The sequence below is a fragment of the Colius striatus genome, chromosome 2, assembly GCF_028858725.1.
Source record: "Colius striatus isolate bColStr4 chromosome 2, bColStr4.1.hap1, whole genome shotgun sequence".
Taxonomy (NCBI): domain Eukaryota; kingdom Metazoa; phylum Chordata; class Aves; order Coliiformes; family Coliidae; genus Colius; species Colius striatus.
In genome coordinates this window covers 98261003-98286272 of record NC_084760.1, presented here as the reverse complement: position 1 = coordinate 98286272, position 25270 = coordinate 98261003, and the positions used below count along the sequence as shown (strand labels likewise).

Sequence of the window (25270 nt, the reverse complement as noted above, 5' to 3'; positions counted from 1 at the left end):
AACTTATGTCTAAAGTCCTGCTGTAGTCTGCGGAGATGCAGTCGTTGTGGTCAGTGGATCCTAGAGAGCAGCCCACCTCAGCGTAAAACTGACACCTGCACTTGGCCGACTGACTAGATCTCTAGCCTATAAGAATGTTTTCTATGCTTTAGATGAACTTCATCACACCACAGCGTCTGTTTTACGTAGCTTTCAGGTAGTTTTATTTTAGAGCTTTTGTATTTTGTAAAGACCAGAGGACAGCAGTTTTTTCCTTGAAGATATTGGAAATTTTAGACTATGTCCTCTGCAGTTGCCAGTTACTGTGGCCTCAGGGCTAGGTGCAATCTTGATGTTGCACCTTGATGCAACCTCAATGGAGAACTCTACATGATACTGCAGATATTTTCCCATCATCTAACAGGGGAAACAGTTCCCCGAGGAGAGCTCAGCTTGGACTCTTAGATTCTCCTTCCTACATCTACTTTATCAGCAGTGTATATCCCTATGAGATTCTTGGGAACCAAGTGTGACTTTTTTCAGAGGTTGTATGCCCTTCTTTTAAGTTTGAGTATAGGCAAAGGAAGGGTAATTTAATCCTTTTTGCTACAGCCAGTAAAGTTTAGGATTCAATTTGTTAGCTAGAATTTAAGAGTGAATTTTTTCTTAATAGTCTATGTGGAAGCACTTCCTTGAAAGATAAATAGGATGAGCTTATCTGATGATATTGTTAATGTTCAAAAAAATATTGTTAAAGAACTGAGTAATTTCTAAGTACAAGCTGTCCACCACACAAATGAGAATAAATAATAGTTTAAAATGTCATTGACTTTACAAATGCGGCATGTGAAAAGTCATTCATAACCTGGAACGTATTTATATATGTACATAAGGTTTTTAGGGATTCTGTTGATAATATAATTCAAGTAAAAAGAACCAGAGTTAAATAACATATAATTGGCCAAGACACACTACAGTTTCGCATATTTACTATTCAGTTCTCTTCTCCTATTGTTAATATTTTGTATTCTGTTTCTTTAAAGATAAAATAGTATGGCATTATTAGCACTAATTATTCATATCTTATTTGACCAGTTCTGTAGTTTATTTAATAAGGATTGTAAACTGACTGAAAAATTGGTGTTTGTTTTGTTGATGAACTGATATGATTGGCAAAATGGAAGACAAGAAGAAATAGTGACATATTGTTGTGCTTTACTGAACTTGACTTTGATTCATGTGTTAAATTTTAAACACATGAAATGTATGGGTAGAAATTTAGATCCCATACAGTGTTTGAACTACCAGTGACTATATGCCACTAGTTCAACCAGTAGTTTGTATTTCATCTGGAACAGACATAGACACATGATGTAGTGCTTGTGACAGCTTTGTATTTTCTGACAGCTTTATTATGATATGCCTTTAGCAGTTGCTAGAGGAGAAGCCATACATGATCCTGCACAAATTAAGGTCGGCCCAGAGGAAACCTTATTCTGACATAAAGTCTGCTGACTAAAGGGTCAGGCTGTCAAAGTTCTTAACATGACTGTACAAAAAGTCATGTGATTACAAAATTTTTCATCCAGAACAAAGAATGCTAAATCAGAATTCATTGTCTCCTCAAACTATGGCTTTAGTGACTTCAAGAGTGCCCAGATGTAATGTAGAATCATCTTTTTTTTTTTTTTTTTTTTTTTTTTTTGCTTCGTGCACAAATGAAAGGAACAAGTAGCTTTTTATTTAATTTACTGACACAACAGTATAGTGTTTTATTGCTGCCATTTTACTACGGACCATCAGTTTCGTGGCTTTAAAAATCTGTTACAAGATTTTAGCAATTTACCCCAGAGGGCTCAATCCAACAGGTGTTTAATTCTCAAAACACCATCTGGGAGGATGCTGAAGTGCACATACAGTAATGTAATAGAGACAAGCTGCAAATGCAAATGATTAGTATAATGTCTACTGTGAACACATTCTTAATAGATTAAAATAGGAAATTTGAAGTGATAATGTAACTAGTAATTATGTGTCTATCTGTACCAAAAAGCTGCTTGCATTTATCTGTATAGTCTGAATGTGCTGGCAAAGTCTGACAGTGAGACTGACTGATGTGACAGAGTGACATTCTAAGATTTAAATGCAGTTTTTATTGCCTTGTCATCCGATTGCTTTAAAGCAGTTGCACAGATTTTTCTCACATGGAAACTATGTTGCTTGATAGTGAGGTTTCTGTTTTGTGAGCTTGCTTTGTTTTGTTTCTCAGAGACAGTTGTTCCAGTGAGATGCCTGTGCACTGATCATTCCCTTAAAGTCACTTTCTTACGAAGGACCAAGACAAACCTTGCTCCACTGCTCTTGTTCATTCCAAACTGAACCTGAAAAATCTCCTGCTATGCCTGTGCTGGCAAAGCTCAGCCCTGAAGTTAAAAAAGCCTGCATGAAAAACAAAAATAACATTTTCTTTCAAAGAAAAGAAATGCAAGAGTTTGTATGTGTGCCCGATCACATCAATTCTAATAGCCATTCCTTTCTAAGCATAGGAAAATTAATAATTTGTGGGAAAATGAGTAATAGCTCAATGACTTTCTATTTATTTTCCATAATTGTTGCATTTTCAGGATGTTGCTTTTAATATTGACTGAAAAGAAATTACATGCAGTTGAAGATGTGTGAGCTAGCAAGAAAAATACAAGATAAAGTTACATGTTCCCAGTTACATATTTCTTATAAATTAATTAGAAGTTTTCTAGAACTAATTTGAATGAGGCTTATTTCCCAATATGAAGATTAGAAGTAAGAAATCAGTTGTAACAGAAAGAAGTAAAGATGTCTATCATAACAAACTGAGGAAGGAACATAGGCAAGAGGAGGAAGAAAGTGTTTTAAAAGCTTGTTCCCTCTATTTTTTCAGTAGGGATTCCTACTAAGTCGTGTGTTGGCCCACAGAAACCTGGCCAGTCTTCCATTCTCAAATTTGCTTGGGTTTAGCATAAAAGAAGGCGCAGGTAGAGCAGAACATACATGTGTGTCCAAAGAGTCGTATTCATTCACTCTGAATGCGTTACACCTATATTGCACATTCAGAAACTGAGTTAAAAGGAATATATAAAGTAGATTTGCATAGGAAAATAGCCTGAATAGGAGAGGCTCATTAATTGCAAACCACTGAATTACATAAGAAAATCAGTGTTTTTTTCACTATTATTGCTTCATTTCAGCTCTAATGGCAATGTTTCCTCCAACAATTGTTGACAAATCAGCCACACTCATCATTCCCAAACTTATGTTACCATTATCTGTAGCTGGCAAAACCAAGAGCATAGGAATAAGTTGCTGAAATATAGACATCTCTTGTCTTTGTAGGATATCTACTATCTTCATGAAATCTCTAATGTTCTGTCATGTAAGTTTGAGGTCCAGTGTAGGTTTTCAGGTCCAGAATAACTGAAATGGCATTGAGCTGAATCCTAAGAACCTCAATTCAAGCCACGAAAGGAAGGAAGGTGGCGGAACTATTGATTTTAAATCAGTCTTCTATCATATAAATTGACTATTAAGTTCACACATACTCTGTTAAAGGCAGCTCAGCCTATTACAGACAGGCAGTCAGTCTCTGACAAACTTTGGACAAGTTCAAATACAGATACTAGTATTGTGAGTTTTACAGCTTGGGATCATCTGCAAGTCAACTCTCCACACAAGAAAAAGTACTTGCTTTTTCTCATAACATCCACAGCTGAAGTCTGAATATTTTATTGTGGCCACAGATATGGCTTTTGGGCCTGGTGAAATCTGTGGATAGTCAAAGACAACAGCTAGTAGAATATCTGTGAAAAACTATTTCACTGTGAGGGTGAGGGAGCACTGGAACAATCTGCCCAGAGGGGTTGTAGAGTCTCTTTCCTTGGAGGTCTTCAAGACCCGCCTGGACATGTTCCTATGTGACCTAATCTAGGTGAACCTGCTTCTGCGGGGGGGTTGGACTAGATGATCTCTAAAGGTCCCTTCCAACCCCTACTGTTCTATGATTCTATGAAGGTGTGCATGAAAGACAAAGAGAAAAGCATTGTGAGGAAGCAAAGTAAGAAACATTGATACAAAGGAGGACTCGAAGCTTCTAAGCACAGGCTTACAGCCTTCTCAGATTCTTTGGATTGGTTCTGGCTGCTAACTCACTAAGTGTTCCCTTTAGAGTTCCTGAATGAGCTGAATTATTTGGAGTGAACTGTAATCTGTGATTTGTATTTAACTATAAAAACAGCATTGTTAAGAATCCACTGGGGAGCGAGATATGTCAGAATGTCTTATTATATTCCCCACTGTTTATTTTTAAATATTTTGAAAAGCAGGATGTATTCTTATCTTCTTTTTTTTTCTTTTTAGTCAAGAATCAGAATAGTTTTAGAGTATTATGCTTTTATAATACTGCAGCTAAAAAACTAGTGGCTTTGAAACTACTGATTTTTCACACAGTTAGGGCCAATCAGTTAATGATTGACTTAGTTCCAAATGGAGAACTTTGTCTTAGTTTCCAGTAGCAATTTTAAATGCTATCTTATTCTTGATTTAGCTGTTACACAAAGAGAGTACCACTCACCCTCTTCACCTGCGAAGAAAATTACTCTTCAGACTCTTTAGTCCTCTTTTGCTGCCTTGCCTTGCTTTGCCTTTATTAGTAAAGGAAAATTACAGTTTATTTTCAGTTCTTTCAGTGTCTTCCAAGAAGATAAAGCTTTCCAGACCTCTCAACAGTGCTTGTCTATTACGATATATTCTTAATTTTCGGGCTGCTGGATCATGCTTATTATAGTACTGTCCTATCTTTAATAATCTTTTGCACAAACATTTTAATTTATCTTCATTTTTATTTTACATATTAGTTCATTTTTAAAGATCAAGCACTGACATCTCCACTTTTTTTCCTCCCACTAGAGGGGAAGATCCTCCCATCCTAAACCATTAAAAGTAAAGGTCTGTTTTACATCCAAATGGTGTTCTTTACACTCAGGATGTTCCAAGGTTTTATTGGACCCCCACTGTGGGGAGAAAAAAAAATAATAAAAAGATCTGGTTTATGCAAGGTTGATAATTTCTATTTTACTGCATGTGTTAAAACTTGATGCCAAAAGATAGTAATCTTTCCTGACCATTTTTAATTATATTACATTACTTTCTGCAGCAAGTAAATGACACATAGTTCTGCTGGAAGTTGTCCTTTAATTTTTAGACATGCACTCCCCCATCTACTCACAGCTTGCCATAGTTCACCAGACATGAGATTGCATTATCATAAATCATCAATAAGCTTCATACATCGTAAGAGGGATGCCAGGCTAACAGTCTATTTTAATGACAGATGCAAAAGAAGTTGGGTAAATCAATGCACAGAAACACATTAGACTGGATCATATCTAAAGACATAATCTTTCTGGCAAATTGATAGATCTGTCGGTTGAATCAGTCCAGATCTGTCTATGCTATGCTATGGTTGCTGGGTGTTATACAGAAGATAGGTCTTACATATTTTGCAGGCCATTAGAAGTCCAGCAAGGTTCACAGTAAGAGCTGCCAAGCCTTCCATCATCATCCCAATTACCTGATGGAATGAAACTTCCATGTTCCATGCAGAGATGCATTCCCTTCCCTGACCTCCCCAATCAAAATCCCTAGAAGCAATGAACACAGACAATAACCGTTGCATATATTCATCAGTACAATAAAAGTAAAGTTTTTCATGATTCTGATGCACTTTCTTGGGCAAGAGGTCTAGGTTGAGTGTGATCATATAGAATTAGGCATCTAAATTTGCAAACTTATATCCATACAATTGTTATGGCTTTTTTTTTTTTCTGAAATATTTGGAATCCAATACTAATGTTGAGGTGAAGCCAGTAAGAAAATCTATTACAAAATGAAAGAAATACAATGTCAGAGAGGTCTGAAACTCTTATTTTCAAAACATCAGCATATTGGTGGTTATGCTCTTGAGCAAGATTAAATCCTGTTTGGAATTTAAGTGGTGAAGAAAGATATTCCATTACCCCAAGGATACCCATAAAACTCTATTTCCTACATTTTGCAAGATTAAGAACTCTTTATGTGTTTATCTGCAAGCTGATAAAAAGCTCTCGAAAATGCTAATGATAAGAAAACCAAAATTTTAAGTTTTACTCTTTGTGCTGACCAAAGTCATCCAGTGAGCTATTCTGGCAAGATTATTCTAGTTTTGTAGGACAGACTAGACTGTTCTGAGGAAAGCAATTTTCTGTTTCTTCCATGAAGAATAAGTCAAATGACCAACTGTTTGCCTTTCCAATAATTGAGTAAGAAGTATTTTTAGAAAAAGCCAAAACCAATTATGGCAAAATATTACCTTGTTAACATCTTATGTGGAATTCTACTGCTTGATCCGGCTGTGTTCTGCACAAAAAACTCTGTTCCCTTAACTGCTTTTAATGGAAATATGGACTATGGAAGGACTGGTAGCCATGTAACATGAATCAAACCGAATGACTGAGTTTTACCTCAGTTTCCTGACGTGTAGATTTTTGACAGTCTGAATTAATTTCTAGATGTCCCCTGGTAGATCAGGTTATGGATAGTCACAGGGGTTTAAATTTGAAGGGATTTTTTAATGGGGTGATTTATCACATATGACTTACGACTCTTTTATTTGACAAATGATGTATTTTTGAACAAGCTTCCTAAAAGGACTGACAGCTCGTGCTACAGTTCATGCATAGCCTAATTATTTTCCAGGATATTCTTGACTTTTTTCTTAAGTCTTGAAAAAATTGCTATGTGATACAGGAGCTTTTTGAGGCTTCATCGGTAATTGTTGGTGTTCACTCTTTATTACAAAACCAAGACAAATTAACTCCTACAAGGACTTCTGTGGAGGAGTGGAGTTCACCCCAAAACGTATCCACTAGCCATATGACTGCAATGCAGCTATTGGATCAGTCCAAGCCTTTATGGCAGCATCTGCTTTTATGGACTGTTAAAAGTCCCAGGTTAATGCTGTCATCCGTGGCTCCTTTCCCCTAGCCTGCCCTTAATGCAATACGCTGACTTTTGTGTTTGGGACTGATGTAGAGTCTCCTTTCCATGAAAAGCCACACCAAGGGTCATAATTGGAACAAGAGAACTTTTTCTAGTCAAATGCCATTGCTGAAGTACGTTAAACCACTTTGAGATCTTTTCAACTGCAAGAGGCTGTATATACCCAAAGTATTGTATTATTACTGGCTTGCATTCTGCTTCACTCCACCCTGTCCGTCATGCTCTGTCCTCTCTCATAGCAGACTGTTCCAGATAAATGCTAGACACTATGTTTTCCCTGCACTTTGCACTGACTAGAAATAACATTAACTCTTTTTGCCATAATGTGCTAGAGATCTATGTTACTGGAGAAGAAGCAGTGGTTGAAGAGACAGGCCACTGCTTTTCATTAAGCTATCTTTAATACTTGTTTTAGTTTAAGAACAGCAGGCCAAATATCTACACTCAACCACAAATAAAACTGTGTTCAAATAAGATTAAGACTGTAAATTAGATTTCAGATCTTGGATTCTCTTGGTGCATTACAAAACATGAGAAAAAAGAGAGGGCAAAGCCTAATATACCAAACTGGTTTAATATGCAGCCTTCTATGGAAAGCACTGACTTCTCAGGGAACTTTTTTGAAAATACATGCTTTTTCAGAAAAAAAACCTCAAACAAACAATAATGTAAAAATCTTTAAAAAGCTGATTAGTTTGGGCTCAGAACTCAAAATCTTGATTAGTCATTGTAGGCTTTCTATATAACACAGGGGCAGGGGGTGTGATTAGTTGCAGAGGTCCATGACCATCCCACTCTGTCATGATGCAGTTCACCTTTCTTTCAGAACAGTGCTGTGCCCAGTTATTGTGGCTGAAGAGGAGGTAGGGACCTTTTTCTGTTGGTTTACTTACCTGTTTGGTTTGGGGAGCAGAAATGTAAGTAACTTCTGATTGTGGATTCTTTCTGGTGTTCCTAAAATTCCCATCATGTAGCTAAAACCATAATCTCAATACCCTTATTGCCTGAAGGTAATGAAAGAATCATTGTTCTCTTTGCTCTCCTGTTTAAATAAAAGCTACATCCTGCATAGCTAAGGGGACTTGTTTTAGTGTTCTGGCAGTTTCTGATGACTTTTAAAAAGCAATTTAAGATAAATTTTAGGACATGATTTTTAGTTCCCTTGAGTGGATACAACAGAGAAACAGCAAAGACAAAAATATCAGTATAAATGTTAGTCATTTCTCCCTCTTTCCCTACCAGCATCCCAAGTATGAAACAATGGCTTCTGATGTAGTCATACATCCTGTAGCTCATCACTTTAACTAAACAGTCTAATGTAATAACAGCAGATGACTTTAGGAAGAGGTGGTTTAGTTGTATGTTTCCTCTACATGGGGACAGGACTGGTGAAGGTGTTATTGCCTGTCTTGGAAACACAGTACACACTCATTTATTTAAGTAGCTACTGTGTGGTATATCAGTCTGCTGGACTGGTGATAATAGCACAGTCCACCCCAATCCTACTGCAGTTGCATAGCTGGAATTCTTCTTGATTTTAATGGATTGGTTTTTTTCCCTGTTCTGTTTCCAGTCCTTTCTTTGCAGTCTGCTTTCTCTTCTGCCAATAGCTGATCTTCACTTCATGTTTTTGCCAGGGCATCATTCTTCCATCTCAAATGCTGCTTTGAGCTTTCTTTATAACACCAATTTCTCATCTGTCCGTTCTTCCACCTTCTCTTTTTGTCTGTTACAGACAAAGGCATAAACTGGGAAAGTTATGAGGAGAATAAAGGCTGTAGATGATGCTATGAATTTGCAGGCTGTATTCTGAAAATGCAGTGATGCCAAAACCAAGCTGCAAGTTCTTAGGAGCAACCAATTGAACAGTACAATGGGTAGGAGAGAGAATGTGATTCCTAGATTAGGTAAGCATGGAAAGGTATCATTACCTTTCCATGTAGAATTTCAGAGACCATTTCAGGGATACCTTGTCCAGTTGTGATATCCATACTGCAGGATACTGAAGGTTACCAGACTGAGGGAGCCACTAGGTGTTTGATCCTAAAGTGTGGAGTGTATGTTTGGCATTAAACCAGTGCTTTTCTAAGTAAGAATGTTTCCATAGTCAAGGCTGTGAGGTTTGTTTTTTGGAAATTCATTTGTATTTTTTGAAACAAAGCTCAATGCAAGTGTTATTACATCAACACTGTTAGTCTGAATGACCAGTGCTTAGAGTCTTGGTTTATATTCTGTGCCAATTTTACTTCCTCAGGATGTCATTGGGGAGACTTAAGCAGCCTACACAGTACTGTATGCGAAAGCATCTGACGTCAGCCAGTGCAAGGAGACAGCGTGGTTTCATTGCTTACATTCAGGGCACTAAGCCAGGAACTCCAGGGCTCTAACCCTGGCTCTGCTTCTGGGAGGGCTGCTGCAATCTGGATTAAATGAATGCAAGAGAAGTAAAAGCTTCAGCAGAGAGATGGATGATATAGCGCCTAGCGCAGGACTATTGAATATGATATGAAGCTTTACAGACTTATATAGTACAGAAGGTGGAAGAGAAGAAAAAGATGTACTGACCAGTTGAAAGAATTGCACTTCTCTAAATAAATAGGCACAATCTAAACCCTTTCTCTCAGTTTCAGTTTTGCATCTAGACCTCCTGCCTTTTTTTTTGTTTGTTAGTTTCTTTGTTTCAGTCATGTAAATTGTGACATTAGATTTTCACTACTTCTCCTTGCAACTGATTTGCAACAAAGATTCCTCTCCTTTCTGCCAACTAGAACTTCTATTGCAAGATTGTAATATATATGTAAAACACAAGCAAAAAGACAATGCCCACACCTTTGGTACAAGGGAGCACCTATGTCCTCACGTCCATGTTCTCATGCATATATGAGGAAAAATTTTTAGAATTCATTGGTACTTGCTGTGGGACTGTACTGTAGTTATTCACAAGCATGACCCATGGCAGTCAGGTTTGTAGATACACAGGCTTTTCCTCTCTTCTTTAGCCCCTGTTTGTTCCTCCGGATTGATGAAAACAAGTCCCTTGTGGACTTCATTAATTATGCCAGTGGTTGATTGGTTTGGCCCAGAATGCTTTATAACAATAGACAGATTTAATCAGCAACAGCTCCAGTTGCAACAGCTTCACAACCTCCTGGGAGCATTACGGACAGAGTTTCCTTTTGCCTTATTTTCAAGTCATCAAACAACCTTTAATCTTCCCAAATTAAAAAGAAAACAAGGCATAAAATGTATAATATGTAGAAAGAACAACAGAACTCTTCACATAAGTGATAATAAAAACGTTTCCTTATTAGGTGACTAAATGCCAACATTGCTGTTTCCTGTGATGCTCATTATCTAGAAAAGTTAAATATTTAGAATCTCTTTTATTTGAACAGTGCTGCCAAAACCAGCGGGTCTAAAAGACTTGAAAATATATGTGAGAAACAAGCTAAGTAAACACTTTGAAAAATAACAATTTCTGAAAGATGTTTTTTACCATAACCCATAATGGATTATGGGGAAGTATTTATTCAAGGCTTATTCCTTTGATACAGACAATTTGTGTGGTACATTAAACACTTAAATAATCTTCTGAGAACTTAAAGTAACTATGGGTTGTAAAGGATGAAGGATCATTAGTCACACTTTTAAACTCTAATTCTATTGGTTCAAAAGCTCTTTGACTTTGCTATTATATGTCATTGAAGAAACCTTTAAAATTGTTCTGGATGTGCTAGGGGCTAACTTTTCTGTTGATGATCTCTACTATGTACAGTGGAGTGATTCCAGTTTCCAGGAGCAGAAATTGTAGCCTGAGATTTTCAGTGGAATAAGGATGTTTCACTATCACAACATAGCTGGCAATATCTGCACTTCAGATAACTATTTCAATTTGAAAACAGAGATGAAAGTGGGATGGAATTAGCATTTTTATTTCAGTTCAGTTTGCCTTTATTTTTCTCCAAAATTCAATGGTAAAGCCAGACCAAAGATTGGCTTTGCTTTTGAAACCAAAGCACAAGCTGAGCTGTTTAACCATGTCCACATGAGGAAAAAAAAAAAAAACCAAACAACTAAACTACAGAAAACTATTAAAACTTGTTGGAGCTGAAAGAAATATTCTTATTGGCTTTTACTCTTCTTTGGCTCATCTTTGTTGCACACAAAACTTGGCCAAAATCAGTGAGCAGTCTTCTATGTGAATCTTGCTTCACTCTGGTTACAAGTACTGACTTCCTATGTGCAATGTAAGTAGTGTATTTGGGATATAATGTCCTGGGGTAGAAAAGACCTATACAGTATTTAATGTAAGATGACCCTTCAGATTTGTTCAGGGTTAATGCAGTGCAGTTACCTTTTGACCAGGCTTTGTGTTGTGTTCATGTTATTTGTTGAATCTCATAGTGAGGACAACAGTTAATACATTCCGGGAGCAGTGTGACTCAACAGATGATAGCACTTTACAGAATTTGTTTCTAGCTCTGTTAAAAGACTTTTCATTGCACAACCCAGTTCTTGTAATTAGAGACATCAGCAATAATATGCATTCTCATTTTCCACCTGCTTCTTGCTTTCTCTGTTACAAGATGAGGAAAGAGCAAGTCGGTATAAATGTGGCCCCTTTTTAATTCATCTGTCATTAATAAGCTTTTAAGGGTCCAATTATATTTTCAGTATTAGTACAGTTGCTAAATATTGGTGTTTTTAAAATCAAGTAGGTTTGAAGGTTACATGCATATCTGAGAACCTTGGAGGTGGAATCATTCTGATTAGATACAGAAGAGGCAATGACAATAATGGTAACACAAACTTTTGCATTTATGACTGTCAAAGTAACACTCCCTAAACACTGAGGAAGAAAAAATAATTTCTATTTCAACAGCCTGTTTAATCTCTGTATTTCTACTTATTTCTGCTCAATGTCAGAGGGCCAAAACCTTATCATCAAATCTGCTATAAACTAGACAGAGATACATATTATATTGACTATTTTGTAAGATACTCTGAGACATGGACAACTGCCTAAATGCAAAATAATAATATCTTTTTTTCTTTTTCCCCTTTAGTATATCTGCATATTTTTCAACCATTCCTCCTGGCTCCTGCTGGCTTCTGTGACAGTTGTCAGGGTTCTGTCTGTAAGATGATTGGAAATGAGTCGTTACCTAGAAAATAAAGTGTAGGCAGAGTGCAGCCACCTTAGACAGGACTTAAGCAACAAGCAGCCTCTGAGGTTAAATTTACTTGGATGCCTAAGGTCAAGTACACAGAGTCATATCCAGGCACTGATGTAAGTCTCATTTTCCCAAATGGTGAACAGAAACAACTCCTGTTTCACTGAGGGGAGTTGCTGCATTGATAAACATTCCTGTAAACTGGCTGGCTTGTTTAAGTGCCAAAATATGAATTTAGGCACCCTAGTTTGCACATTTTGTTTTGTCATTTTTAGTAGAGCTATTCAAACAAATACTTACCCTCAGCTCACCTGGCAAAGACTTTCATTTTCACAGCTTTGTGGAAAAAGTGAAAAGGCTTTATTTTCACTTCAAATATTTCTTTAAAAATGAGAGATTTTTCCACTGGCAGAAGACTTGACATTTGCCAGTCAATAGACTCGTAGAGCAAGAATGGTAGCTTTGCGCAATGTTGTTTAATGAATGAGTCTTTAGATTGCTATAATAAACTAGCCAGTTAGTCACTGTGTTTGGGAAAATTCAGTGATTTTCATTTGCTGTAATTTTGTCTGGTGGCTTTTTTTGTTTGGTTGATTTTGCAGTTTGAATGCTATGGTACTGCTCTGCTTTGGCAGGGTGAGGCAGCTATACCTAGCAATAACAGGAACTGATATTTCCTCTTACGTAGGAAAACCAATTTTCATTCAGTTTGGCAAATAACTGCTTTCAGATGTAACCTTGCAGGACAGGGCAGACTTTTGGGCAGTATCTTCTCTCATTTTAGGGGAGTCAATTTAACAAAATCACACAAGAACACCTGAAGATGATAATCCATCCTATCTCCTGCCTTGTAATTGTGTGAATGTCCTCAACTCTTGAGCACAAGGGAATGGGAGACCTCATCTACTCTTGGTTCACTACTTTCTCACAATTTGTAGATGGTATAATAAATGCTTGACTCAGGATGTTCAGGATAAACATTTTGGCTTTAATGCAAAATGCATCTTTGAAGTAACTGAGGTTTATAATCTAATCATAGAATCTTTATGGTTGGAAATACCTTTAATATCATTGAGTTGAACTGCTAACCTCACACTGCCAAACCCATCACTAAACTAAACCATATCACTCAGCAACTCACCTGTGCCTCTTTTAAATATCTCTAGAATGATGCCTCCACCAGCTCCCTGGGCAGCCTGTGTTTCTCTGTCATTTATCTACAGCAGGACTAAATGATAACAATTAAACATATGGAGACAGGTTCTGTCACACTTGTAAATGAAGACTAGCTTCTCTGGGAATTTTCATTAAGTCAGTAGTTAGATCTCATGCTACTGTTTTATTCAATCTAAATGAGAATGGGAAAATATGTAATTACATTTTGTTTAAAAGAGGTAGCTAGTTTGATCCCATCTGATCTGTATGACACAGTGTGAGAACTAAGTGAATGAGAAAAAGGATTATGAGAATTCAGTAATTTAAACTAGTTATAATTCTGTGGGAGGAGAAATTTGAATACTTACATGATATTTCTCATCTCTTTAACCAAGATTTTGGGCTGAAAATTAAGCAAACAAACAAACAAAAAAAGCACTATTATAGCATGCTTTTGTGGCAAAACAGTTTTTTCTTTTACAGTGTTGTGGTTACAGTCTTCCTCACAGTACTCCTACTATTTCAAATGCTAAGGAAAATGAAGAATAGCAGAAGTGTTGCTCAAAAATCTTCCCTAAACCAGAAACTATTTAAAAAATTCCAGTGGACAAGTGACTTTGGATTTTTGTTAAAGAGCATGTAATCTTATTTTCATTTGAGATCTTTGTCTTGTAGGCTCCCAAACTTGTGCCTATTGGTAGAGCCAGAATTTGTATATTGCAGAAATCTTGATTTGGCATAGTGCTATTTGGCTGCTAAAATTTAGAGTAAAAGTTGAGAAAACTGTGATATATAAAGGTAGATTAGATGGGCTGTGATCTTATTCTTTTCAGGCAGAGCTAAGTGGGAGCTGGTGGTCTCTGCGGTTTGGGTATTTGTTTCAATGGCCTCCGTGAATTTCCAGTTGATCCCCTTTGTGTATTGCAATGTCTTTGCATACGAAACCACACAGATAAATAAGAGCATCTGTCTGTGATTTGTCCTGCTTTGATCAGTGGAGTAAAGTACATGAATTAATCTTTAGGTCTGTGTTGAAGCCAGGAATTTTGTATTTAGCCACAATCACCTACCCAAGCTTTATACATTGACAGCACTCTGTACATGAACACAAAGGGCCTTAAATGTCTGATTCCCACAAGTTTTCACAAAGAAGAAAAAATATAGGTAAATATGTTGCTAACTTTCTCCAGGCCTTGAGAACCTGATGCATATTGGAACCAAATGTACATGAAAACATGTGGTACCAGATGAGTATTAATATTGTAATTTAGTCCTAGGTTTTCTTTGCCATCTAGATGTTAGGACTAAGGTTGAATGTTTATTACTGTTACCTGTTCCTTATAATCAGTACATGGTTCATGAGCAAGTATTACATGTAACTGGAAACATACATGCATGTGAATATATTCGGATGAGACCTGATAAATTGTGCATTTAATTTAGGGACTATTTTTCCTTGGATTTCTACTGAGAGAAGATTGAGTCACTGTCACAGTTAAATCTGGCTGGCAGCTGAACGCCACATCTTAAACCCATAGTACCACCTCATCTATTTCTTCAGAGAAAGAATCTGTCATGCTAGAGAAGGTCTAAATGAAAGCTGGAAACTCTGAAAGAATGTGAAGCCACGGTGTTACGCCTATCCTTCATTAGAATGAAATAATTTAGGAACTTTTTGTTATTTGTATTAGCTGTGTTTATAACAGGAACAGGCATGATGGATTCTGGATGGTGAAATTGGTCAGCTACAGGTACAAAACTTGCTAGTTTACCTTGAAGATGCATGATTTCTGGAGTTAAAAATAACAGGGCTACAGCTGTAATGGATCATTTTGCCATCCAGTCAATTTAACTTCTCTGTAAGGAAAGCATAGCTTGCATAGAAATGATCCCACTGCCTTTCTAAAGTGAACATTTTGGTCATATGTGGAAATACAGTTTGGTGTAGTGAAAGTGGAAATCCAGTGAAACTTGAAGAATATGAAAAGGGGCTGAAAATATAAAACCACACTGTAATCAGTTTCCTTGGGGCCTGTTAACTTCACTGGTTCAAGGAGTGTTCATCCTAAGCAAATGGATCAAATTCCTGTCCCCACGAGATGTGAATTTGTTGGAGGGTTGTCTGAGTGCCAATAGGATGACTATTTACCCATTCTAATTATTAAGACTTTGAAATAAACTACCACAAAGTTTGTGTAAATCAATATTTGAACTATTGAAAAGGGGTGCCTAAATTAGACTTAGTTTACTGGATCAGACAGATGATTTACATAACTTTAGCACAAATTGTCATACAATTTAAATCTCTGTATAATGAAATTTGGACATGAATATATTCTGTCTGTATATTGTTTCAGAAACATGGGAGAACTGAAATATTAGCTGTCTCTAATGTTACACTGCACTCCTCCAGACCATGACTATCACTTTTCCAAGTATTTTTGTTCACAGGTTTCTTGTTACCAGCTTTCTATAGAGGATATTGAGCTTCAAGCCCTAATAAAAGATCTCTTTTCCTGTAGAAACCAGGCTATCTAAATTGTTCTTTCACAGTCCATTATGGTAATGAGAAAAGGAGGGAAAAAAAACCAACTGAGAGGAGAATTTCTTGGAATGGATTCTGTTTGTCATATATGCATTGTGGGGATAAGGAAATTGGAGGAAAATGCTGGTATAGTGGCAGGAAATGTTAAAGTAGCATGCAGATGCCTTTGTAATTTTCTGCAGATTTGGCAACTTATTTCTGCAGAACATGCTGAAATTTAGATCTAAATAAATTGATTTACATTTAAGCAAAAAAAAAAAAAAAAGTAATAATGAAATTCCACACGTTGGGAAAAGCTGTGATAAGACACAGCACAACAACTGACAGAATTTCTGAAACAAGAAGCTAAAACATATCCTGTTATGTGACTAACAAGATAATTACCATAACTCAGATAAGATGGTGCTTGGTGGTTTAGATGTGTTACAGGCAAATGCACAGTTACATAGTTTGTTTGAGATGACTTTTCCAGAAAAGCCACCTCCTTTCTCCTCTAGGACATCCCCTAGTAAACACTAAATAACTGTTTAGGTAACCCACAAGATATTAATAAACGGAGTCTTTCCTGAATAAGGAGTTACAGTGTTATACTCTACTTTTGAGGTATTTTTCTATTCATGTACATTATCTTGATTCATTGAAATCCAGACTGTTTTCTGAGGGATGACTGTCAATGAAATTTGAATATTTTATACAAAACATGAAACTTATCCACAGTTTGTGTTTTTCTCATTGGCAGAAGATTCAGCATTTCAACTGGTTATTTGTAATGGGCTGTGAAGTCATCTTAAACCAGAACAGGAAAAGAGTATTTAGTAACCACTATTTAAAGTAAAAAAAGAAGAAATGGAATAGCAATATGACCTAGGAAGAGCAGCATACTTTACATTTAAACAAAGTTTTAAAACTAATTCTTAGTGATGAACAAGAGTTTTATTTCATAATTCAAAAATTGCTTTTTCAGAGTAAGTAGATGGTTAATGAGTGGTGTATAGGCTCTGGGCAAAAAGGTATATTCAATTATATGATTGAAATTTATATGTTCAATCAGTAATGTTTATGAACCTGGAATAAAATATAGTTTTAGATAGGAACTGCAGGGAGGTTTATCAACTTGAAATTAAGGATCTCAACTGAGCTATCGTGTGGCTGGCTAACATAGTAGACTATGTGGAAAGCATTTTTCAGCCATGTCTCACTATTTATTGAACTAAGATGCTTGGAAAAGTGTCTCCTTTTTCCAGCAAAACAAAATTCAAGGAAATTTTGTTATTATTTAAGTAAATTAACAGTAATGTTAGCATATTTCCTGAAAAGAAGAAGCTGGAGTTTCAGTGCTTTTCCCAGAAGGAATGTTATTGTAGTAACACATTCTATAGAAATGTTGATGCATTTTAATGATTAAGGTATTTATCCTACCTTTACAGTGGCATAGATCTTTTTCCATACTGTTCACTTTATGAACTTCTGGCATCCATCTATTATGGTTCCAGATCATAGTTGTTGGCAGATTGCTTGGACAAACTGTCAGGCATTTTCTAAGTTAATGACATTTATCAGAGGTTCTCCTGGCAAATGAATGCTTGTTGACCATGACTCCTCTGACAATACAAAGGCAATTATTTGCAGGGGGATGATAACTCTGTGATAAGAGCTCTTAGTCATCAGAGAGCCACAGTTATATCTTTCCAGTACTCCTGTTTTAAATAATTGAAAGAAAAGTTTGAAAGGGAATGAATGGTTTTTTCAGAGAGGAAATTACATGGAGAGTTAATAGTCTGGGAAATGCAGGATTGTAGGTAAGCACTTTTTAGAGCACTTTTGCTTGATTTTATATAGGAACCATGTTCCAATGTGGAAAACAAACAGGTAAGTAGTAATGATGGCAAAAATGGTCATATTAAAAGCATATAAAAGCATTGGACTCTACAGAATTTACTCTCTTAGGCAGCCACTAGGCAGATTCTCTGATAGCTAACCTGAAGCTATTGTGTAAGGCAGGAAAATAATAAACTATTTTACACTTCTGGTGAGCAAAATGAATTAATTGTGTTCACCAGATTTCTGATAAGACTCAGTCATTTGGAACATAGAGAACTGACAGACATAGGGTCCATCACACTAATTTATTTTTCCAATTTGTCAAAAATAATCTATATTTTATCTGACAATTTAAGACTAAGAAATTCCTCATCTTGTTACAGTTTCTCATCTGTAGGGGAAGAGTAGGATATTAAATGTCCCAAGATGGAGAATGCCCTTTCTGAAAATGGCATAGCTTCTTTCTTTTTGTAGTTTTGGTTTTTTTCTGTCTTGAATGCCCATGATGATGTTGCTCCTTAGAGGCAGTCTTTTTGTCACCAGAACCCTCCCAGTTACAGGACTTTTACCGTGGCATTTGATATAAATCCTGATTTTTTTGGCTATTTTTCAGGGACTTCTGCCATTAAGAACATTCTTTTTTTTTATCTTTAAACCTTTCTTTTATTACCATCACTGGCTGTCCTCTTTCCGGTCTCACTTGCAATGTTAAGTGCCACCAGTCTTTTGACTGTTCTTCCTAAAGCCATAAACCACATTTGGAATCTTCCTTTGACATCACTCCTATAATACAGCTTTACTGTATCTCTGAGACTTTAAAACAGACATAAAGGAGAAAGAACAGAACAATCCTGATCTAATGTAAATTTCTAGCTTGAGCAGCAGCTTGAGAAAACCCAATCTCCCCAAGTCAGGCAGCAGAGTAAAGAAGATTCTGCTCCTAAACTACCAGAATGCACTGGCTTGTAACTCCAGTGGTTTTTAGTCAGCATTGCAGTCCTTTGCTGGTTGTTTCAATTAGTGGGAAACAGAGCTTCCCAGAAATTAGGTGGTCTAGCTTATGTTCACAGATGAAATAGTCCATATCTCTTCTGCACTGGGAATTATCCATCACACCGTCTCCATGCTGTTCCATTTTGTCTGTCTGGATGACCTGGCTATGCAGTCTCTATTCACCAGTGCATTTTCTAAATAAAACTGAGACCATGGAAATGTATTACTCTTCTGGGTTTATAAGAGATAATAATATCTGCATATCTGCCAGATTGTGTTGCTAGTTACAAGAATGTAACATGAGGGAAGGTCACAGTAGCTAGTGGAACAGTCCCAAAGTTTATCAGCATAAAAGACAAAAGAATGTAGTGAAGTTTAAAAGAGGAATAATGATTTCCTCCCTCTCACTGCAGCTGTTTTACCTTGTTTGCTCCTTTTTGGTTGATTATATACAAAACATGAAAAATGAGCAACTAAACTAACTGATGTATTTTCCAGGGTTGTTCTACCTTGCAACTTGATAATTGTCATAATCCAGATTCACTGAGGGAGAGATTTATTTTGGTTACTCTAAGAGGATTTTGGTGACCAATTTCTAATTTCTGAAACCATAGCTATTTCTGTGAAGGTTTTAACATGCAAATAATGGTTTATTTTCCTATTTTAACAGGAGCCTTTGTGTCCTCACTAAACTGATTCTTTAAATAGAGTTTATTATGTAAACACTGGTGCTTTGAAAGCTATTCAATCTCTGATTATGTCAATGGGTAGATCAAGACAAAAACATGCAAACTTTTTATCTAGCCTTAACAACAGGACAAAAAAAATCAACCAAAGAACTGAAAAAATCCACTCCATCTGTGCCTTGTAATCAAGTTAGCAAGTGATATGCTTGTTTTTTAAACCTTTTACATGAGTTAGAACAAAACACAGTGTTTTGGAAACCAGGGCATCGTGGAAATGAAATTGTGTACCATTTAAAGTATGAAAGTGTTTATCTTTCTGCTGGCTTTTTCTCTACAACATCCCTCTGCATTTGCAAGAATCTGGCAAGATGCAGTAGCATTCTGGATATAACTAGTGACTTGCTTTCAGTTTTTGCCTACAATTTTCAAAACATTTTCTGAACTCTATGGGTAAGAATTAATGAGATTAGCCTGAAGCTGAAAGTTATTACAAACACACTAGAAAATCCATTCAGAATTCAACTTTCTCTTCTACAGGTTGAATAGTGAAAAATCAAGAAGTAAATTGTGAGAGAGATTCAGAGAATAGGTGTGTCACTAGTCTTTAACCCACTTGAAAGGGGAGCAAATATTACCCACAGATTTTTGGTTTTTTGTAACATTCAAATGACTTTTATTAACTGAAGAGAACCTTTTATTGATTAAAATTCTAGTACCTCAGTTTTTTCCTGTTGGTAATTTGTGTGGTTTTAGAGTGCTTAACATTCTTGTTTTTCAAATATTTTTCTTCATTGGGTTAGTTTGGGAATTACACAGAGTCTGTTTTATTAACCATCTAAATTTAACATGGTAGGAGGCTGAGAAATAATGACTTGAATAAATAAAATGTCTCATTTATTTTCTCTGTGCAGTGCCACATATACCAGTTTAGTAGAGATCAAAAATCCTCAGCAGAGGTGGTGTTTACTAATTAGTGTGAACTGGCTGGTATTTTCAAGCCCTGAGGTTTCTGCTATTTGTCCCCAAGTTCCTAAAAAGGCTAGGAATATGTAGACATGTAAACTTTTCTCGCATGTAGATGACATCTGAGATACATTGTTAATGCTGAGATAGAAACTTATTACTTTTTCTTATGGATCTTTGGTCTCCAGAGCAAATGATACATCACCAATACCACAATCACCAGAAAAGAAGGCAGAAGACTGTTTACTCTGTTTAGAAGTTGTACCAAAACTGGAAAGAGAAAAATACAAACATCTAGATCAATATCTAGATTAATAAATTATACAAAAAATCTTAAGAAGTTGGATTTTTTCTTGTTCTCTCTGAAAAGAATTGATATTTTAGAGACTGTGGAATGGGTGAGGATTTTTTTTAAGTAACAGAGAAAGTATATCTCTTCAATACCTAGGAAAAGATATATCAATGTACCTATTCTCTATATATCTATAGATATATCTATTCTAGGAAAGTGAATGTCAAGATGCTATTAGGACTATGTGTGAAGCAGCTGCATGAAAAAGGAAACTAAATTTCCTAGCAGGTTACAGCTTTAGCTAATGTAGCCAACATTTGAGCCAATGTAGCAAGCCTCTCAAAGACAGTCCCTATATGCAATCAAAGAAAGATATAAAAACTGTTTGATAAATCTAGTAGGCCCTTTCTATATAGCTTCTTCAGTATTTTTTTTTCCTTCCAAAAGCATCATCATGTGACCAAGAACTTCAGTCAGCCCTGGAGGAAGCTAAACAGCCCCAGAAAGACAATGTGTTCATTCCAGAGTGTGCTCAGGGTGGCCTCTACAAACCAGTGCAGTGCCATCCTTCTACAGGCTACTGCTGGTGTGTTCTGGTGGATACGGGACGTCCCATTCCTGGTACATCAACCAGGTAAGGGAATATACATTTGGTGCTCAAAAGTTGTAGTGAGAAGATGCCTTAATGGGCATGTATTAGCATGTAGATTTCTATTGATTGTTTGAATTATGTCATATAGGTTCCTTCCACTATGAACTGAAATATTTCTGAGACATCAAAAGTTAAGGCCACACACTCTTTTACTGCAATGTCACAGGCATTTTGCTCCCCTAGTCCTCTTTTTTACTTCTATTTTGTGCTAGGGAGACAAAGCTTAGAGTAGATAATAAATAAGGGCAGAGTAAACCTCACACTCAGCCTGAATATGGAAGAACCAAGTAAGATGGTCTATGACAGAAACCACATCCAACCTCAGAAACGTTCAGTTATTTTTCCAGCAACCTCCTCAGCTGTTTAATGTGACTGACTTTGATGGAACAACTGCTTGGGAACCCATAGAGAGGAAATATCATTTCAGTGTGTTATTAATAGGAGCTTGCAGTTCAGTTCTCTCAGCTGTGCCGGATACATGTTAAAGTGTTGTGAGCCACATAGAGCAGATATAGGCAAGGCAAATATCAGGTTCTAACGGATGTTATTTAGGCTGGTTGTTGAGGTTTGGCCCTTGTAAGAATACTATAAAAGCTCATACAAAGCTGGCAGGCAGTATGAGTATCTTGATGCAATCATAAATGTTTTCAAGCTTAAGAAAAAAAAATGTTCTTTATCATTTCCATAAGGTTTGTAAAGAAACATTAAGAGCCACTTGCTGAAAAGTATTATATTCTTGGGGAATGCTTTTACATATTCTACAAGTGCCAATTTACTGATAGCTCTTTATACCATGGTCTATATGATGCCAATTACAGTATTAGCTGAAGTTAAACTAACTTACTGTAACTTATAGTTACTATTCTGCTGTTTCTGGCAAGTTGAGATGCATAAACTGCCAAAAAAGCCTAATCAAAATTTGGTCCTGAAACTGCAGGATGAGTATACCTATTGTGTGAGGACTTAGGGATGTCCTGTAGAGATGGAAAGAGTGAACATGTGAGTCTTTCCTAGTTTAAAGAAACAGGGTCTCATGCAAACTGGTGTGTGCTATCTTCCAGCTTTCCCTTGCAAAATACGAATTAGAAGAGTGGCTGTTAAAACTCTGCTACAGGAACTGATAGCATGAATACTTCTCGTAGGAAGAATGATGTGTTGCATTCTGAAATCTTTGGCAAATCTGGATCGAGTCACTAGGGGATAGGAGTGAAAGGACAGACAGAATAGCTTAACATTTTGCGTGTTGTTTGTTTTGAATATGTTAATGAGGATGAAATTTGTCATATCATCAGGCTCTGAATACCACAATAAATAGCAATTGCTTTAAATTAGACCTCCCAAATAAAGGGAAGTTGTTTATAGTTACTCACTTTCTAATGTCCTGTCATCTGAAAAAAGGTAAATCATTTATCAGTGAAGGTGTTTAAGAAAAAAAAAATCTCATTCCAGAATTAAAATAAAGATATGTGAATGAAGAATCACTCTAGGATATTTATGACAGTAAAACTCAAGAAATAGGTAAAGTTGTGGTCTATATCTGGCTTTTATGAAAGCCGAAAAGAAACATTCGACTAAAAGGACGTAATGCATTTAAAAGGTAAAAACAACTGTTCCCCCAAAAATCTATCAATATGGTCCTCACCAGCTGTCTCCCAATGCCTCTTGGACATAACATCATGATTCTTAGCTTTTTAACTCAGCATGGCCATGAATCTGTGTTCTCACATGTGGCTTTTTAGGAAGTAGGATCTATGGTTCTATGATTCTATGTTTCTATGATGATTCTTTCATTACATGTACGTTCATACAATGATGCTTGTCATAAAACAGTGCATTCTGGTCCCAAAACTATAATTATTTATATACACAATTTCGATATATTCAATACATTGACACATAAGGATTAATACTCCACTAAATGAGTAGTCAAAATTTCTTTGCCTAGCATTTAATTAGAATAATTCCGCTTACCCCTTCTCTGCCTTTTTTCTTTGGGTCTGGTTTAGGCTTAATGCTGGGGCCTGTTTTAACATATTTATCAGTAATCTGAATGAGGGCATTGGGTGCACCCTAAATAAGTTTGTAGATGACACGAAGCTGGGCAGGAGTACAGACCTGCTTGAGGACAGGAAGGCTCTTCAGAGGGATCTGAACAGGCTGGAGTGATGGACTGAGATCAATAGCATGAGGTTTAACAAGGCCAAGTGCTGCATCCTGCACTTGGGCCACAGCAACCCCAGGCAACACTACAGGCAGAGTGGCTTGAGAGCTGTCTTGTGGAAAAGGACCTGGACGTGTTAATTGACAGCTGCCTGAACATGAGCCAGCAATGTGCCCAGGTGGCCAGGAAGGCCAATGGCATCTTGGCCTCTATCAGAAATTGTGTGGCCAGCAGAATCAGGGAAGTGATTGTCCTCTTGTACTTGGCACTGATGAGGCTGCACCTCTACTGTGTCCAGTTATGGGCCTCTCTCTATAGGAAGGGCATTGAAGTGCTAGAGTGTGTCCAGAGAAAGGCAACAAAGCTGTTGAAGGGTTTGAAGCACAAGTCTTATGAGGAGCAGGTGAAGGAGCTGGGGATGTTTAGCCTAGAGAAGAGGAGGCTGAGAGGAAATATGATCACTCTCTACAACTACTTCAAGAGGAGCTGTAGTGAGGTGAAGGTTGATCTCGAGAAAGAACACGAGGAAATGCAGTAGGGGAGGTTTAGATTGGACATTAGGAAGAACTTTTCCACTGAGAAGGTTATTAGGCATTGGAATGGGCTGCCCAGGGAGGTGGTGGAGTCATCATCCCTGCAGATATTCAAAAGATGCATAGATGAAGTACTGAGGAATATGGTTCAGTTTAGTGGTGGGCTTGGCAGCATTAGGTTAGTGGCTGGACTTGATGTCCTTAAAGTCCTTTTCCACTGGTAATGATTCTATGATTCTATAGGCAAAGTAACCCCCAATCCATTTGCTCTAAACTTAAAAAAGAACATAAATCTACTGCTTCGTGAGGCTACCCACACTTTAGAATCCCTTCAAAAGCCTCCATCCTCTACTGATTTGTATGCTTCAGTAAATGTCAGTGCTTCCCAGCAGACTGATCAGAAGTATAAAGAAGCCTTCATAAGCCCTTGCCGACTTTAAATATTCATTGACTCCTAGGGATTCTTTCCCGTTTAAAATTCAAAAGAGTAACTTAGGATGTCTTTTGACTACATTTTTTTAACCTGACAGTGCTCCATTCTGACATATTATCTCTTTCCCACCCTCTCCCCATGAAAACTGAGGCAAGTGTGTTTTTCTTATCAGTTCTTAGAATGGTTGTTCTTATATGGTAAATTTCTAATGATTCATTTTCTTTCTCCAGTTGCTTTGAAAAATTAAAGTTGGAGTTTTCACAGCATTTTAATACCTATTGGGCTTTAACAGGTTTAGTTTGCATATGATGAATTATATGTGTATTTAACAAAAATATAAGCCAAAAGAGTAGAAGAGTAGAGGCCAAAAAAGAAAGTGTAGGCACAGAGCAGAAACAGTAATGAAAGAGGATGAGGGGAATGCAGAGCCAGGTATCACATTAATCAGGGACCAGGCTGGTTGCCAGGTACTGCATTAGTGAGTAGTGCTCCGAGATTTCCCTTTCACTCTTTTCTGAGCTGATTGAAGTGGTCATCCGTCAGGTATCTGAATCCAACCCATGCTATCAACGCACCTTCTATTCCTGCTGGTTATTAAGGAGAAAAAAAAGTGCCTGTAGCTCTCCCACGTCCATGAAAACAACATTATACCTTCTTGCAGCAGCCAAAATTTGATGGGCCAGTGAGCAATTTCATTAGGCAATATACAAATAAATTAAGCACTCAAAGGAAAAATGTTGTGGGTTTTTTTTTTTTCTTTCATTCTGATTGATAATTAAGGTCAAAATACTTAGGTATTGTCTGAGCTGGACCTA

The 25270-nt window shown here is 36.8% G+C and overlaps 1 protein-coding gene across 7 annotated transcripts in view; it reads left to right on the top strand.

Annotated features, from left to right (window-relative positions):
• The window catches only part of SMOC2 (SPARC related modular calcium binding 2), a 136245-nt gene that overhangs the window by 73799 nt on the left and 37176 nt on the right, over nt 1–25270 (top strand). For all 7 annotated transcript variants that reach the window (XM_061990203.1, XM_061990202.1, XM_061990201.1 and 4 more), the window contains exon 8: nt 21124–21310. In XM_061990203.1, coding sequence (XP_061846187.1) covers nt 21124–21310 — 187 coding nt within the window. The remainder of the gene's footprint in view (nt 1–21123; nt 21311–25270) is intronic.